The sequence below is a fragment of the Hypanus sabinus genome, chromosome 6 (assembly GCF_030144855.1).
Source record: "Hypanus sabinus isolate sHypSab1 chromosome 6, sHypSab1.hap1, whole genome shotgun sequence".
Lineage (NCBI taxonomy): Eukaryota > Metazoa > Chordata > Chondrichthyes > Myliobatiformes > Dasyatidae > Hypanus > Hypanus sabinus.
The window spans coordinates 132,945,019-132,961,555 of NC_082711.1; the positions used below are offsets into that span (position 1 = coordinate 132,945,019).

General features: G+C 36.5%; 1 protein-coding gene across 2 annotated transcripts in view; it reads left to right on the forward strand.

Moving 5' to 3' along the window:
• LOC132395850 (E3 ubiquitin-protein ligase rififylin-like) overlaps positions 1–15,441 on the forward strand; it is a 49,980-nt gene extending 34,539 nt beyond the window's left edge. For both annotated transcript variants that reach the window (XM_059972968.1, XM_059972969.1), the window contains 5 exons: positions 5,924–6,334; positions 6,530–6,592; positions 7,969–8,179; positions 8,269–8,292; positions 9,955–15,441. In XM_059972968.1, the coding sequence (XP_059828951.1) occupies positions 5,924–6,334; positions 6,530–6,592; positions 7,969–8,179; positions 8,269–8,292; positions 9,955–10,136 (891 nt within the window). In that variant the 3' untranslated portion in view covers positions 10,137–15,441. The remainder of the gene's footprint in view (positions 1–5,923; positions 6,335–6,529; positions 6,593–7,968; positions 8,180–8,268; positions 8,293–9,954) is intronic.
• Positions 15,442–16,537: the final 1,096 nt, after the last annotated feature.

Genomic DNA, 16,537 nt, shown 5'->3' on the forward strand with positions numbered 1-16,537 from the left:
TAGAACCATGATACTTTTGAATCTGTTGTATATTACTTTTACTTAGCTCATGAGAATGAACCTAGCTTTTATATTACTTTGGAAAGCTTACTGAAGTATCATTAACTATTTTAATAATTTACACTGGAGCTTGAATCTTTTGAGGGAAATACTGACTGCTGTTTCTTTAATAAAAAAATTCAAGGTGTCAATCTTTTCCAGCAAAAATAGTTTATTCATCTGCTTATTTATAATTTTACTCCTGAAATGTTTAAACTACTTGTCAAAAACTTGTCAAGGTTACAGTAAAGCAACTTGTCAAAAAACTTGAGATATTTTGCTTTTCTAATCTTGAGTGAAAACTAGTTAGTGTTCTCTCACTTATGTGCTGATTGAAGCCTCAATAATATTTGATTAAAGATGACGTTGACCTTCAAGAAGATGTTTATTAGTAGTGAAATATTGTAAGACACACCTATGAATCTTATTTTGTTTCAGATGAATATGTGTACGTTATCATAATCAAACCTGTTATTCCAGTCTGAAGTTTAGTTTTAAAAAATTCTTTTAAATCAGTTGAGTCATTCTGTTTGAAAGTTTTATTTATAAAAAGGTATCAGTTTTCTTTCATTTCCTATGTACTATATGCAGTGTTTAACAATGTGAGAATATGACATTACCAAAGAACAAAAGATATTCACCTCAAAAGAATGAGGGTGAGAAAAGGATTCCTGCACCTGCACATGCCCACCAATATCTTGTGATTCAAATCCAAGCTTACTAGTGTGTTACCAGAACACTTGCGTCTTTGAAGGTGCCGCGTTTCATATACAACATTAAATTATGGACCCCTGTGCTCTGAGATTGTTGTAAAAGTCCCCTTATGCTATTCAAAGTAGAGCCTATATTAATTTCTCAATCAACATCTCTAAATATATTGTCACTTGACTGCTATGGGAATGTTTGGATTCAAAGGGGGGAAAGGGGCCACAGTGGTTGACAAAGGAAGTCAGAGATTGCATAGCATTTTCAAAAAAAAAAGGAAGTATGACAGAGTTAAGGTGAGTGGGAGGACAGATGATAGGGAAATTTTTAAGGAACAACAGAATTTAACTAAAAAGGCAATACGGGGAGAAAAAATGAGGTACGAACGCAAGCTAGCCAGGAATATAAAGGAGGATAGCAAAAGCTTTTTTAGGTATGTGAAGAGAAGAAAGATAGTTAAGAACAATGTTGGGCCCTTGAAGAATGAATTGGGTGAAATTGTTATGGGAAACAGAGAAATGGCAGAAGAATTTAATGAGTACTTTAGATCTGTTTTCACTAAGGAAGACACAAGCAATCTCCCAGATGTATGCATGGGCCAAGGACGTAGGGTAACAGAGGAAATGAAACAGATTGACATTAGGAAGGAAACTGTGATGAGAAGACTGATGGGACTGAAGGCTGACAAATCCCCAGGTCCAGATGGTCTGCATCCTAGGGTACTAAAGGAGTTGGCCCTGGAAATTGCGGATGCATTGGTAATCATTTTCCAATGTTCCGTAGATTCAGGATCAGTTCCTGAGGATTGGAGATTGGCTAATATTATTCCACTTTTTAAGAAAGGAGGGAGGGAGAAAACAGAGAACTATCGACCTGTCCGCCTGACATCGGTGGTGGGGAAGATGCTAGAGTCCATTATTAAGGATGAAATAGTGGCATATGTAGGTAGCAGTGATAGGATTGGGTCGAGCCAGCATGGATTTACCAAGGGTAAATCATGCTTGACAAATCTGTTGGAGTTTTTCGAGGATGTAACCAGGAAGTTAGACGGGGGAGATCCAGTGGATGTAGTGTACCTCAATTTTCAGAAGGCATTTGATAAGGTCCCACATAGGAGATTGGTGGGTAAAATCAAAGCTCAGGGCATCGGGGGGAAGACATTGACATGGATAGAAAACTGGTTGGCAGATAGAAAGCAAAGGGTAGCGGTGAATGGGGGTGTTTCTCAGAATGGCAGGTGGTGACTAGTGGGGTGCCACAGGGCTCGGTATTGGGACCACAGCCGTTTATGATTTAGATGAAGGCATTGAGAATAACATCAGCAAATTTGCTGATGATACTAAGCTGGGTGGCAGTGTGATACGTGATGAGGATGTTAGGAGAATTCAGGGTGACTTGGATAGGCTGGGTGAGTGGGCAGATACTTGGCAGATGACATTTAATGTGAATAAGTGTGAGGTTATCCACTTTGGGAGTAAGAACAGGAAGGCAGATTATTATCTGAATGGTGTAGAGTTAGGTAAGGGAGAAATACAAAGAGATCTCGGAGTCCTTGTTCATCAGTCACTGAAGGTGAATGAGCAAGTGCAGCAGGCAGTGAAGAACGCTAATGAAATGTGAGCCTTTATTACAAAGGGAATTGAGTACAAGAGCAAGGAAATCCTCTTGCATTTGTACAGAGCCCTGGTGAGACCACACCTGGAGTATTGTGTACAGTTCTGGTCTCCAGGGTTAAGGAAGGACCTCCTGGCTATAGAGGAAGTGCAGCATAGATTCACGAGGTTAATTCCTGGGATGTCTGGACTGTCTTACACAGAGAGGTTAGAGAGACTGGGCTTGTACACACTGGAATTAAAGAGATTGAGAGGGGATCTGATTGAAACATAGAAAATTATTAAGGGATTGGACAAGTTAGAGGCAGAAAATACGTTCCAGATGCTGGGAGAGTCCAGTACCAGAGGGCATGGTTTGAGAATAAGGGGTAGGTCATTTAGGACAGAGTTAAGGAAAAACTTCTTCTCCCAGAGTTGTGGGGGTCTGGAATGCACTGCCTCGGAAGGCAGTGGAAGCCAATTCTTTGGATGCTTTCAAGAAGGAGCTAGATAGGTATCTTATGGATATGGGAATCAAGGGATATGGGGACAAGGCAGGAACCGGGTACTGATAGTAGATGATCAGCCATGATCTCAAAATGGCGGTGCAGGCTCAAAGGGCCGAATGGTCTACTTCTGCACCTATTGTCTATTGTTTGTGTAAGTTACTGCCACATTTGCTTCATTATTACAGTGACCATGCTTCAAGATTCTTTATTTGCTTTCAAGTGCATTGAAATCTTGTGAAAGCAGGACTTAACTCTGCCATTTTCATTTTCCCTCTGCCATTGTTGCTTTTTCATTCTTCTCTCATACTCTTTTCACTTCTCATCTTTACTTTATCAATAGCACTTCTTAAATAATGTTGGATTTCTGTCCAAATAGGAACTAGATATCCTTAGTACCTGGACAAGGAAAGAGAAACCAAAGCTGTAAATTGTTTGTTGTTGCTACTCACTCAGGAAAGCTTTTCTGTGTGCTAATTAAATAGGTTTCTACCTGATTCAGTGTTGTAATATTAAAGGCAGCAGAATACTTGTTGGGTCATGTGTTTAAAATTACACATACAGTCTTTTATTTTAAAATTTCCCTCATTGGTATCTTGTAAATGTAGGGACCATAATCACCCATATCATGTATGATCTTCAGGGCCATTATTTTCAGCATCATTAGAAAAAAAATTAAAAAGCCAGTATCCTGTAAGATCCCACGTCTTTCTGTAAGTGGAACCCCTTTTGGTCCAAAAAGATGATCTGTGTGGAGTCAGGGAATCTGGGTGAGGTCCTAAATAATATTTCTCATCCAAGGAGGAAGACATGGAGGATAATAAGATCTGGGAGGGATTTGTTGATAGCATGAAAATAAGGCATTAAGAAGGAGGAAGTGTTATGTCTTGTTTGGCATAAAGTTTGACAGATCCCTAAGTATGGATGATATCTACTTAATGATATTGGAAGCATGGGAAGACATCGTTGGGGCCCTGACAGAGATTTAAATATCTTCATTGGCCTCAGAAGACTGGAGGATAGCTAATCTTTTTTTTATTAAGGATGGCAGCAGGAATAAGCTAGACAATTACACGCTGGTGAGTCTTGTGTCAGTGGTAAGGAAATTACTGTAGAAAAGTTGAAAGGAGAATATTGTGTATATTTGGAAAAATGGGAGCTGATTAATATCAGTCTGCATGGCTTTGTGCAGGGGAAATCCTGTCAAACTGATTAACTGAGTTGTTTGAGGTGGTGATAATGAAAATGGATAAAGGCAAGACAGTAGACTTTAATGCATTTGACAATGTCCTGATCAAACTGGTAGGCTGATCTAGAAGGTTAAGGCACATAGGATTCAAAGTGAGCTGGCTAAATTGCCTCACAACCTCAAAAAAAAACAAAATTTGTAAGATGTGCCTTCCCCTATTCACACCCATGCTGACTAGCCCTAATAGATCCATGCTTTTCCAGATGAGGGTTGATTCCATCCCTAAGAATATTGTCCAATAGTTTCTGTACCGTGGATGTGAGGCTCACCAGCCTGTAAAAAGGAACAACCTTGGCTATTCTTCAGTCCTTTGGGACCTCACCTAAATCAGCAAAACACAAGGGTCCTAATGCAAGCAAATGTGATTAGTGTAGATGTTCAAAAATATCGTCATGGATGTGGTGGCCATTGGGCCCTTTTCTGTGCTTCACAGCTCTGTAAACTATGAATATCACAGTTCTCAATAATGTATTTAAATAGCAACTAAGAGTGGCCGTTAAATCTTGGCCTTTGGTAGCTGCACCCTCTTTTAAGTAAATGAGAAAGAGTTTGAGGACAATAAAATTGTACATGCAGGTGTTTTGTATAATGTGAAAAGGATGGTGAATGTTAATATTCTAGAAAAATGTTATTGGAAAGTTATAGATTTGTTAGTGAGGTTTGGGGCACCGTTCCCCAAATGTGAAGTCTATAATAAATAGTTATCGATATCTGGTGGTCAACCATGCCTCAGATCTCTTGGAATGCCTCCTGTTGATAGCTGTTTGAAGCCAAGTGTGGGAATTTTTTTAACAAAAGGTTAATATTCCCAGAGTTGACAGCAGTTTAGAAAACTGGATAGTTATTTAATAACTTAAATCACAATTTATTGAATTCAAATGTATTTATCTCGGGGAAGTCATAATAGTTGAATTTAGAACTTTTTTTTGTCTCTGAACCTGCCATTTACATTGGTAAGTGATAGATGATGATTCTTCTATAAACGTGGGAGTCTTTCCCCCACAGGCTAAAGTACAAAAGCAGGGATGTAATGCTGAGGTTTTTTAAAGCACTGGTTAGGCCGCACTTGGAGTATTGTCAGCAGTTTTGGGCTACTTAAAGAAGGATGTGCTGGCATTGGAGAGAGTACAGAGGAGGCTCACAAGAATGATCCCGAGAATGAAAGAGTTAACATATGAAGAACATTTGATGGCTCTGGTCCTGTACTCACTGGAGTTTAGAAAAATGAGGGGGAGGAGATCTTATTCTTTTCTTATGGAATATTGAAAGATCTGGATGGCGTCAACGTGGAGAGGATGCTTCCTATAGTGGGGAAGTTCAAGACCAAAGGGCATAGCCTCAGAATTGAGACACATTCATTTAGAACAGAGGTGAGGAAAAATTTCTTTAGCCAGAGGGTGGTGAATCTGTGGAATTCATTGCCACAGATGGCTATGGAGGCCAAGTCATTGGGTATATTTAAGGTGGAGGTTGATAGGTTCTTGATTTATCAGGGCATCAAATGTTACAAAGAAAAGGCTGAGAATGGGGTTGAAAAGGATAATAAATCAGCCATGATGGAATGATACAGCAGACTCAATGGGTTAAATTGCCGATTTCTGCTCCTAAGTCTGATCTAAAACAAGGTTTCATCTATTTTATTATGAGCAGTCATGTAGGAGGTCAGGCTATGTAGTATGTAATTATGGGAAAATTTGAGGCAACATTGATCTGATGCATTTTAAAACTTTTTATCTCAGAAGAAACTGCAATAATCTCGAATCTGCTCGTTAATTAAGTTACTGTGTTAAATGTTGCACGCTGCCAATAATACTGTACTTCCTGTTTTCCAGCATGTATGTGTGGATTGTAAGAAGAATTTTTGTACGTCCTGTTCAATCCACTCTGAAAATAGCCCAAAAATATGCCATATTTGTCAGCGATTTCGTACTACCGACTTCCACCGGGGAGAACTGATGAAATTGAAAGTAAAAGAATTACGTGACTACTTACAGCTACATGAAATTTCAATGGAGATGTGCCGAGAAAAATCAGATCTTGTAGACTTGGTCATGGGACAGAATCCTCAGTCTGTACCAACTGGTCAGATACATATTCCTCTTTATAGAATGGATATGCCTGAACAGCAGACCTTCATTTCAAATACGCACTCAGCAACAGTGGCTTCTACCTCACATGATGCTCCCCCACCATATGGAGCAGCCAACCCAAATAACCCAAGACATTCTCAGGAAGCAAACCTGGTACGTTTTCTTTTGATAACATCTTATGAGTCAATTGACAGAAGCAGAACAAGGATAACAATTTTTGTACTAGTTGCAGAAGAATTGAAAAAGTGAAATCTTGTGATCTGGTATTTCCATCTTGAGCTTTAATGCTTGTTTTGCTGAGGTATGAATAATGTATATGAAGTATTAATTTCGTTTGTGCATATATAGGCGAATGCAGAAGTGACTGCAGACAATCAGAATGAGACTTTGGCACAAGCTGAAGAGAATGAGGTAAGTTAAATATTTACTGCAAGTTCTACCAGCACTGATAAAATGGATTAGCAGTCACATTAGTTATTTTGTAAGGGGATCAGTGATATATTAAATGTACATTGACCATATTTTCGCAGAGAATTAGTCTGTTTTTATTGTGGTCTAATTAATTTTGCTCAAGCTAATATTAAATAATTTCATCCCTTCAACAGTAACCATTCTCTTGAGCTAAATATTTAAAAAGATTTTGGCTTCCATGTTAAATGCTTTTATAATTACACTAGACAAATAAAATGTATAAATAAAAGCTCTGTAGCTTGTTCCTTAAGTTCCCTTTTACCTTTTATGTAATGTTTTCTTTCCTAACAAACCAGTCATTTTATTTTAATTTTTGTGTCAGACTCTTATCACTGAGATATAAATCTGTTTTTTTTTTAATCATAAAAGCAAATTTCCAATTGCCATTTTGGCACTCTGAAGTTTAACAAATTAGTTGGACTGATTTTTTAAATGTTATTTTTGAGTATTAAAGAATATAGCTGTGCCATGAGTGAAATTATCTGTGAAAAAGATATAACCATGGCATTCTGGGGCAGTGCCACTTACAGTAGACATGACTAAGTATGGAGGAGTTAAAAGATCTTGGAGGTTTTTCTGAAACTGCTTGTTAGTGACCATAAGTTTAAGATTAATGTTAATGATTCAATCAGTATTGTCACATATCAGAATATTTAAATTCAGTTAATCCTTTTCCGTAGTTGTGATAGGAGAGGAAAAGCAGCCCTTGCTAAAGTTTCAAAACTTGATGGTAGGGAACTTCAATTAGCAATCTATAACCTCTGCCACATCTGGAAAGGATATGGCAAAGAAATCTGAGATGCTCTAGTGGTGACAATTTTCAAGAACAGGAAAAATCAGCCTGTAGTAACAATAGAAGATTTCCCTGCTTGGAAGGATGTTGTCTGAGTTGACCTCAATTACTTTCAGCCTGTGACCAAAGGACTGCCATCCTAAATCACTGTTGATTCTGCTCACCTAAAGGCCCAGTAGATTAGTTATTTACAAACTTCTGTACCAAATTGTAAAAAGTATATTATGGATAAACAAGTGTTGCTCTTCCTGAGTACTTTGTTGTATAAATGAATGTATCAGACTGAAGTGGAGAGTTTAACACTCATATGGTTGCAATATCTACATTCCCCTCATTGATGAAGGAAAGGCTTAAGCAGCTTGGACAAAAGTTCATTTTTTTGCTAATTTCATTACCCCATATCTGTTTAGTTGAGTTTGGAGAATTTGCTGTAAAATTGTACTGAATCATTGTGTAGATGAGGTACTATTATTGCAGGTCTGTCTATCTTTAATTGCTCAGTTTTTGTTTGGCTTTATTCTAGTCCGATTCAGAGGAAGTAATTGTACCAGGCCGACACAGAGCCTCTTTATCAGACTTGACTTGTGCCGAAGATGTTGAAGCTCTCTCAGTGCGCCAGTTAAAAGAAATACTGGCACGAAACTTTGTAAATTATAAAGGATGTTGTGAAAAATGGGAGTTAATGGAGAGAGTAACAAGATTATTCAATGACCAAAAAGACCTTCAGAATCAGGGTAGGAGAAATTAATTTAGAGAATTATATAATTCATCTTGGTACTTAATGTCATTGTTTGCTGAATACTTTTTAAATTTCTTTTTGTAGCTTTGGAATTCAAATCTCAAGATGGTAAGATTCTTCATATTTTTACTTTAAGAAATAGAAACATTTTTATTATGTTCCATGTTGCATGGTATTGTTTCATATTTAGAACACAGAAAAATATAATTTAAATCAACCAGTTCATTGATTATAAATTAACTTTTACCACATGGCCCTTCATCCTCTTTAATTTTGCTGAAGTACTTAAATAGTAAATCTATCAGAATTACGGAAGATGTGAAGCAGAACTTAAACTACAACAGATTCTGAAGCGTTATTTTATGTTGAAATTTTACTTGGAGCACAATATTTAGCCAGTAAGAGATAGTAGTGCTGAAGAGTTGATTATTTCCCACATTTTTATTCAATATTTGTTGAAAAACATTTCTGGATTTGATACAAGTCAACAGGTCGCCTGACTTGTTTAATGTATGCCCTTGGCCAACTTTGGAGAAAAAAACTCCCAATATAAATTCTCCATTTCTGTTTGTTTTTGGCATTTGAGTAAAGGTACATATGTAGTGCCAGGAGGTGCTGAGTTACCGAACTTCTATGCCTCAGATAACAGCTCTGAAGCAAAGTTCAGTTTGCAAATACTTGTAGATTTAGCTGGCCGTGATCAGGACACAAATTGTAGCAGATGTAGCACCTCTCCTATCCCACCATCTTGTATTACCTTTTGTGTAAGTAAACATAGCTTGACTTGCCCTTCTTCCCTCTGTTTTCACACTTGGGATTCAAACTAATTTCACCTGGGGATTGGTGCATAATATTAAGGAATTAAATTCTTATCTCATTAGTTTAGCCAATTTAAAACTCAAAATGGAAATTTCTTTACATGCAAGATCCAAATTTGACAATACCTTTGACTTGAGTTACATCTGTGGGGTATGATTATTTACACTTGCTCTGTGTTAATATTGAAGGAATGGGAATTGCATACTAAAATAACAGTTTCATTCTGAATTAAGCCACTATAATTGGAAGTTCTATTCTGGACCTTAACTGCTTGCTTTTGAGCACAGGAGCACAAGAACAATTGGCGCAGTAGTAGGCCATTTGGCTCTCAAGCCTGTCCTGCCATTCAATGTAGTTGTGGCTAATCTTTCTTGAGCTTCAATTCATTGTCTATGCCAGTTCCACATTGCCCTCAGTTTTCTGACCTTTCAAAAACTGATCTATCTCTTCCTTAAATACTTCTGTTAATCCAGGCTCCATAACTCACTTAGATAGAACATTCCAGTTCTGCCAGGAGATATTCTTAGCAATTCATTGTCTCAGTTTTAAACAAGTGCTCCTGTAACTATGCTCCCTCCCACTTCCACCATTCCAGATTCTTCCACTAATGGAAACACCTCAATGTATATTCACAAACAAGAGAAAATCTGTAGATGCTGGAAACCCAAGCAACACGCATACAAAATGCTGGAGGCGCTATATTCTTTTCCATAGATGCACCCTGGCCGGTTGAGTTCCTCCAGCATTTTGTGTGTGTTCCCTTTGTGACCCCTTAGGATTAGATATAGTTCAATAACTCTTTCTTCTAAACTCCAATGAATGAAAGCCATTTTTGTTAACATCCATAGAAGCTTGTGCTGTTTAGATATTGACTGCCGGTTTTTTCTCTGATACATGATTATACAATGATGCACAGTTAAGGTAGTTTTCATTGATTGCTGTTTTCTCTAGGTGGCACAGGGACATCAGCTCTTGAAGAAAACCTCTGTAAAATATGCATGGACTCTCCAATTGACTGTGTGCTGCTTGAGTGTGGCCATATGGTGACGTGTACTAAGTGTGGAAAGCGCATGAATGAATGCCCAATTTGTCGACAGTTTGTCATACGGGCTGTGCATGTCTTCAGATCTTGAGTAACCACAGCTACTATTAAACCATATCAAATTGATTGGAGAAGTGCATTTTCACAACCCAGATCCCATCCTGCTGACTTAAACCTATCAGTCTACCTCTCCTATAGTAAGACTGTTAATACTTTGCTACTGTGGAATTAATTGCCAGAGGAAGCTGTGGCGGCCAAGTCTTTATGTATATTTAAGGCAGAGGTTGATAGATTTTTGATTGTTCAGAGCATGGAGGAACACAGGAGCGAGGCAGGAGATTGGGGCTGAGAGGAAAAATGGATCAGCCATGATGAAATGGCGGAGCAGACTCGATGGGCCAAATAGCCTAATTCTGCTCCTATATCTTATGATCGTACATAGAAATGCCTTTATACCTTGGCTTTGTTTAACAACACCCTACTAAGTTGCTACAACTCACATTATTAAAAATAGGGTATAAATTAAGGAAATGTACTTAAAAAGAAAAGCTTAAAATCCCAAGTAATCACATTAAGTCTTGTGCCACTCAATGAAATTATGTATCTGAGCTCTCTTCAGATATCATGAATCCCTAAAACTAGAGGGACAGTTATTGTGGTCATTCATTGTTTTGCATCCCATTTGATTCTGACAGAACATGAGTGCATGCCGCTGGAGGCAGGGTAAGAAGAAGCGATTATTAAATGTGGGAAGGTCCTTTCTGAGGAAATTGGTACTTTGAACCTGTGGATTGAGCATTCAATGTCTAACATAACAACTGAAGACAATTTAGAAATAGTGGATTTGATTTCACTAGCGGTTAGTGTGAGGAGGCAGGGTGGCTCCATGTAATGGAAACCGATGATTGAGAAAATTACAAAGCAAAGATGTAAATGCATTTAAAATGAACAAGAAAGATCATTAATACTTCACATTATCATGTTTATTTTTATAATGCAAATAGATGGTTAGATTTGTTCTAACTGAAACTAAGCTCTATAATGCTACCGATCTTAAAGAGTAAACCTAAGGCCACTTGTGTAACAAGATAACATACTTGTCTGTGTTACAATTTGCACAAAACTATACGCATGGCAAAACCCATACTCAGCAATTACACACACTTGTATGTTATTAATGGATTGATAAGATGCACCATCTTTTTTATTATACCTCAAACCTTAAAGTTAAACTTCGTGTACAGTTGCAGTTACATATCATTTTATACAGTCCTGTGCAATCAGAATCTTCCAATTTTTATGCACAAAGTAGACCAAGTATGTTTAAAGATCAGTAGAAACACACAATTTTAAAAATTAACAAAATTTGTCCTTTAAATTTAGTTTGATCTTTAAATTTGCACTTATCTCCAGTGCAATATTGCAGCTAGAAGTTTACAAGTGTATCAATAAGGCTGAAGTTCAAATACTGGAAATAGTAAAATCAGTAAAGATTAACTAGAAAGAGCAATGGTATCTCAAATGCATGCCAGCTTGGTTCAGATGCTGGTTTCCTTCAGTTTGCAATCATACCCTATCAACTTCTGAATTTAAAGTAAGCCAATATCTTTTCCCTTGTTTTAATCTTTAAATTTCAATTCCTTTTTGCCTACACCCCAAAAAAAATTTGCATCACCAGATAAAACGTTTGTGTTTATTTTTTCCAAAAATTTTGGCAACGGTAGTGCCTTGAAGTAGTTTTATCTGGGTTTTTTTGCTGGTTAGGTTTGCAACATGTAAATATTATAGATAAATAATGTAATCAATCCTTAAACCTCTTCAACTGTTATTTGTACTGTACATGGGGGTGTTCTGATGTGTTGTAGTTTCTGTCCATCTGCATGGATATGTTTACTGTTTCCGCCTTTCTCAGGACAAAATTTTCTTTGTTTATTTCCTTCAAATTCATCCCATTGATTTAAATCTGTTCAGTAATTTAGCCTTTGTTTTAATCATAGATGCCTGGCTATCCATTTATTTGAGATTGTGCTGCTTGTATCTTGAAAACAATAAGTGAGGAGGCATGATAGTTATTAGGGTTTACATTGATCAAAATCTTTGGAGGATCATATCATGCCTAGGCCGCTTCTGAATGTTTCAAAATTTGACACTCTATACCAGCCATTTTTTATGAAGATAAATGTATACTGTATTAGTCTCCAGTAAGTACTCTACTAACTAGAGGCTTTCCACTTGGGTAATGAAATGTCTCCGTTACTCTAAAATGGAGGGAATTAATTTTGTGCCACAAGGCCTGATTTTATTACATTTGGGTTAAATGGTTTAATTTCATGGGAAGAAGTGCAACATGTAATCATCTTTTCCATAAATGCTTTTTGAACTTCTCTGTAGTCCTGCAAGGCATTTTTTTATCTTAAAGTTTCCTACTTTACATTTTCCTTTCATCCCTAACTCCTCACTATATCAACCCCTCACTTTCTCTTCCTGCCTTAACTATTAAGTGAATTGGATTTGATTGCATGAATTTTTGGTAGACCCAGTATCTTGCCACTGTGAAGATGGTTCTCCAGATATTTTAAGCACAAAGAAACCAGCCCACTCTTATGGTGTTGAAATTGACTTGATGCTGCTGAGAGATGTACTGAGGTTCTGATGGGTGCTGTATAATATTTGAAGTGACTATTCATAAGGGCTTCATAATAGGAATGGAGCTGGAATTTTCCTCAAGGCTTCTCCTCTTATGCAACTGTATCTAGATAATTTGGTATGTTAACAGGATATTCATTAACCTTTGAATGAGATTGGTCCCAGATTATTTAAATATCTAGTTTATTTGTGCAGAAGTAATTTATGTGAAAACTATTTTGATAGAATTAAGTCTTAATTCTTGGTGGTAATTGACTTTTGTCAATCGCTGTACCTTTTACAACTAGGGTAAATCACTGTAATTGCAGATTTACATAATTTTATACTTGATGTCAAATTATATTTTTTACATTTGGATTATCTCTGCTTCTTTTAGCTTTACAAAAACAAGATTGCAAAGTATTATTGTTAAACAGTGCTGTCAAAATAATCACCTATTATTGACAAACTACTGATGGTTATCTTCAGTTTTGGCTTCTCCACAAATAGGAATTTTTAAATTATAACGGAAAGGCAACAGAATATTTTAGGAGGTAACTCGATCCGTTTGCAGATGCATGGGTTTTCAGAACATTTTTATCCTCACTCTTCTAAGAAGTACAAGGTCTTTTAGATGTGCTTTTCCTCTTCATTTTTGCAAATTGGCACATCTGGAAAAATTATTATGGTTCTGTCAAGCATGTACTCTTCCAGCTCCAGCTTGTGTGGCAATTTTTGTCTCTGAAATGACAAAAGATTCTGATAGTTCTTTACTTTTAAAAGCATATCTTTGTGGGTGAAGTAGATGGAATGTTTTGGGGTGGTAGGGATGTTGATTTTAATTTCTCCCAAAATCCACTGAATTTTTAATATTACCTGAAGTGCCTTGGACATTGATTTCATTTGCACACTAAGGAATGGAAGCTGAAGAATTGTGCTATTTTTATATGGAATGGAAAATAGCACCTTGATTCTGTAGGTCCGAATATATCCCTTTAAAAGGGAAAGAATATTGCAATGAATAATTCTGCAGTCCCTATCCATTTTATAGAAGAACATAATATGAGCTAATTTCTTTTTTTGATCTGATCACGTCAGTGATTTCACCAATTTGATGGCTTTCGCCAAAACATGGACTTCATGTCATGCTAAGTGTCACTCTACAACACTGTGGAGCAGGCTTCGCAGTCCACAAAGCTGTGCTGTTTCCTGAAGTCACAACATTCAATACAAAGATGTTGCCATTCTGACTTGGCAGTCTATGGAAATATTTGCTTTTTGCTGACACAAAAATTGACATTACCTGCAATGGTTTTGTTTTGTGTGGCATTATTTATTGCATTGCTGCTTGCATTTTTACTCGTGTAAAATCAGACAGAACAGAAATTGAAAGAATACTGTCCATATCCTTTCCTGTTTGTATTTCATGCTGGTATTTTCTTTCAATTCAGTTTCTTCCAGAATTAATAGATTGGATTGTAACTGCTCTTAATTAAACCCATCATGGAAACTTCATAGACTTGTTACATTGATCACTTTCTTTTAAAAAAATTTCAGGATCTGTTGTAATTTGTCTTTCAAAGGATAACATTGTGTTTTTAAAAATAACCATGTAACAGCATAAAACTTAAGTCATTAAATAGAAGGTGAGAAAAAAACTCAACATTATTCTCGCTATATTAAAATGCAATATTTTAACTGGGCTTTTGTTAATTTTCCCCTACTTCATTTGTAATAACTCAGTTGTTTTATTGCAAAAGCTTAATTGGTGATGTGATTTTTAAAAAAAATCGGTTAGAAAATGTAGCTTTATTTAATAACCCAGTGATCAAGGTAATATTTACAGGGGAAATCCATATCTCAGTGAATGTATAACTTAAATGTTTAAAGCAAATATTTTTGTTTTTATGAACATAATTTTTAAACAAGTGTGAATGTAATGGCATTGGATACATTGTTTATTTCATTAAATTGAGTCAGAAGTAGAATTAAAATAATCTCTATCCTTAAGATAAATCTTCATCAAACTGTTCATTATTCTGAAAGAAAAACATTTGTTTCACTGATTCGGGAGAGAAATGAAAGCAAGTTCTGCTGATTAAATTCTTATGATTGAATGGGTTTTTGTTATCCACCACTTTATCTGCACCAGAAAATATTGTCATTTTGATTGTTGAAATTCCTTAATTTTAAAGCCTGTTAAAAGTTGTATGAGATTCAACATTTTTGAACAATAAAGAGATATAAATTTGGAATTTTGATGTAATGAGTTTTCTGTAAGTAATACTCGTACCATGTAATAAATGTGAGAGTCTATGTTTTATCTCTAGTTTTGCATTGTAATAGGAATGTTATTACCCAGAAGAGATTTCCCAAATGAGTATGATGAGAGTTTAAAAATGAACTTTTCACATGGGTTGAATACTTGCAAGTTGGTATAGGCATTTCTTTTAAATCAATTACATTTGTGATGGTTAGCAAAAGAACTTAAATGTAGCCCTTGTTCTTCCAAGCAGTGTTGCATTTTTATACCTGCACCTCCCAAAACTACTTTTGTGTTTTGGAGAGTACTTTGAGTCAGAAAGATGAAGATAATTCCATTGTGCCAAGTGTTATGTTTTGTAACACCAGCAAAAAATCAAAAGAAAAATAGCAGAACCAAGAAATGCATGTCTACTTCGCTTTTACTTTAGGGAGGGGCACGCTTATGATGTGGTGTAATGACATATGCTGTTCACCAACTTCTTGCATATAATCTGTATTGAACTATGTAAACAAAGAATGTGTAAACAATATAAATGTCTGTTTTTCCACTCATTGATTCCTTGCTCGTTTACATTCACACAGGCACTGACTCAAATTCCTTATCTGCCCAGTACCATACCCCTGTCTTTGTAAACCTAACACACCGTGGGAGTACTCTCACCACCTGGAATGCAACACTTCAGGGAGGTAACTCACCACCTATTCAGCATACGGGGATGGGCAGCATATACAGGACTTGCTGCTTCATCCATATGCCATGAATGAGGTGGTCAGCCAAAGAAGGAATCACTCCTTATATTTAATACCACTGGGGCAGAGAATTTGAGAGGATATTTAAAGAATTATAGAAAGTTACTGCACAGAAAGCCCATTGTGCTCCTCACATACCTGAGAAGAATTCCTGCAGTCCAGAATGATAAGACACAAGTATCTCTGCTGTCACATCAAGTAGGTTTCAACACTAAATCCAGTGCTAAATACAATCATGCCACAAACCCATATCTTCCCCAAACTGACCAGAATGGTCAGTCACGAGAAATACTCATCTACAACAACTAGAAGTTCTTGGGAAAGGACTCTAATCTGAAGCATTAACTGTTTCTCTCTCCACTAATGCTGAGTGGTACCAGCATTTTCTGTTTTTATTTCCAGCATCAGTTTTTTTAAATAATAATTTATTAAAATTCTCAGCACTATCCAGGTGAAATGTAATTATCTTTGGCCATGCTATAACTATGTAGGTAAGATGACTAGATTTAGGTTAACTGGATTACTTTATTAAAAGCTTCTTTTTAAAGAAATTGCTTCAAATATGCACACATCACAAAACATCAATGAATGGATTGCAACATGTTATTTAATCTCAGAGAGACCCATTTTGAAGATACCACATTTACACTTTACTCTCGCAGATAGTAATGCAGTCACCTTCCCTGAAAGTACACAAGTTCCAGATCCTCCATCATATTAGCCTAAGCGAGTTAACTCTACGTTACCTTGTACTATGTTTGTAGTGTTCTCGCTCAGGTGTAAGAGAACTCTGAACTAAACACCGAGGTAAACCATAGTCAAGAAAAACAGGATCGCAGTAAGATTAACCAT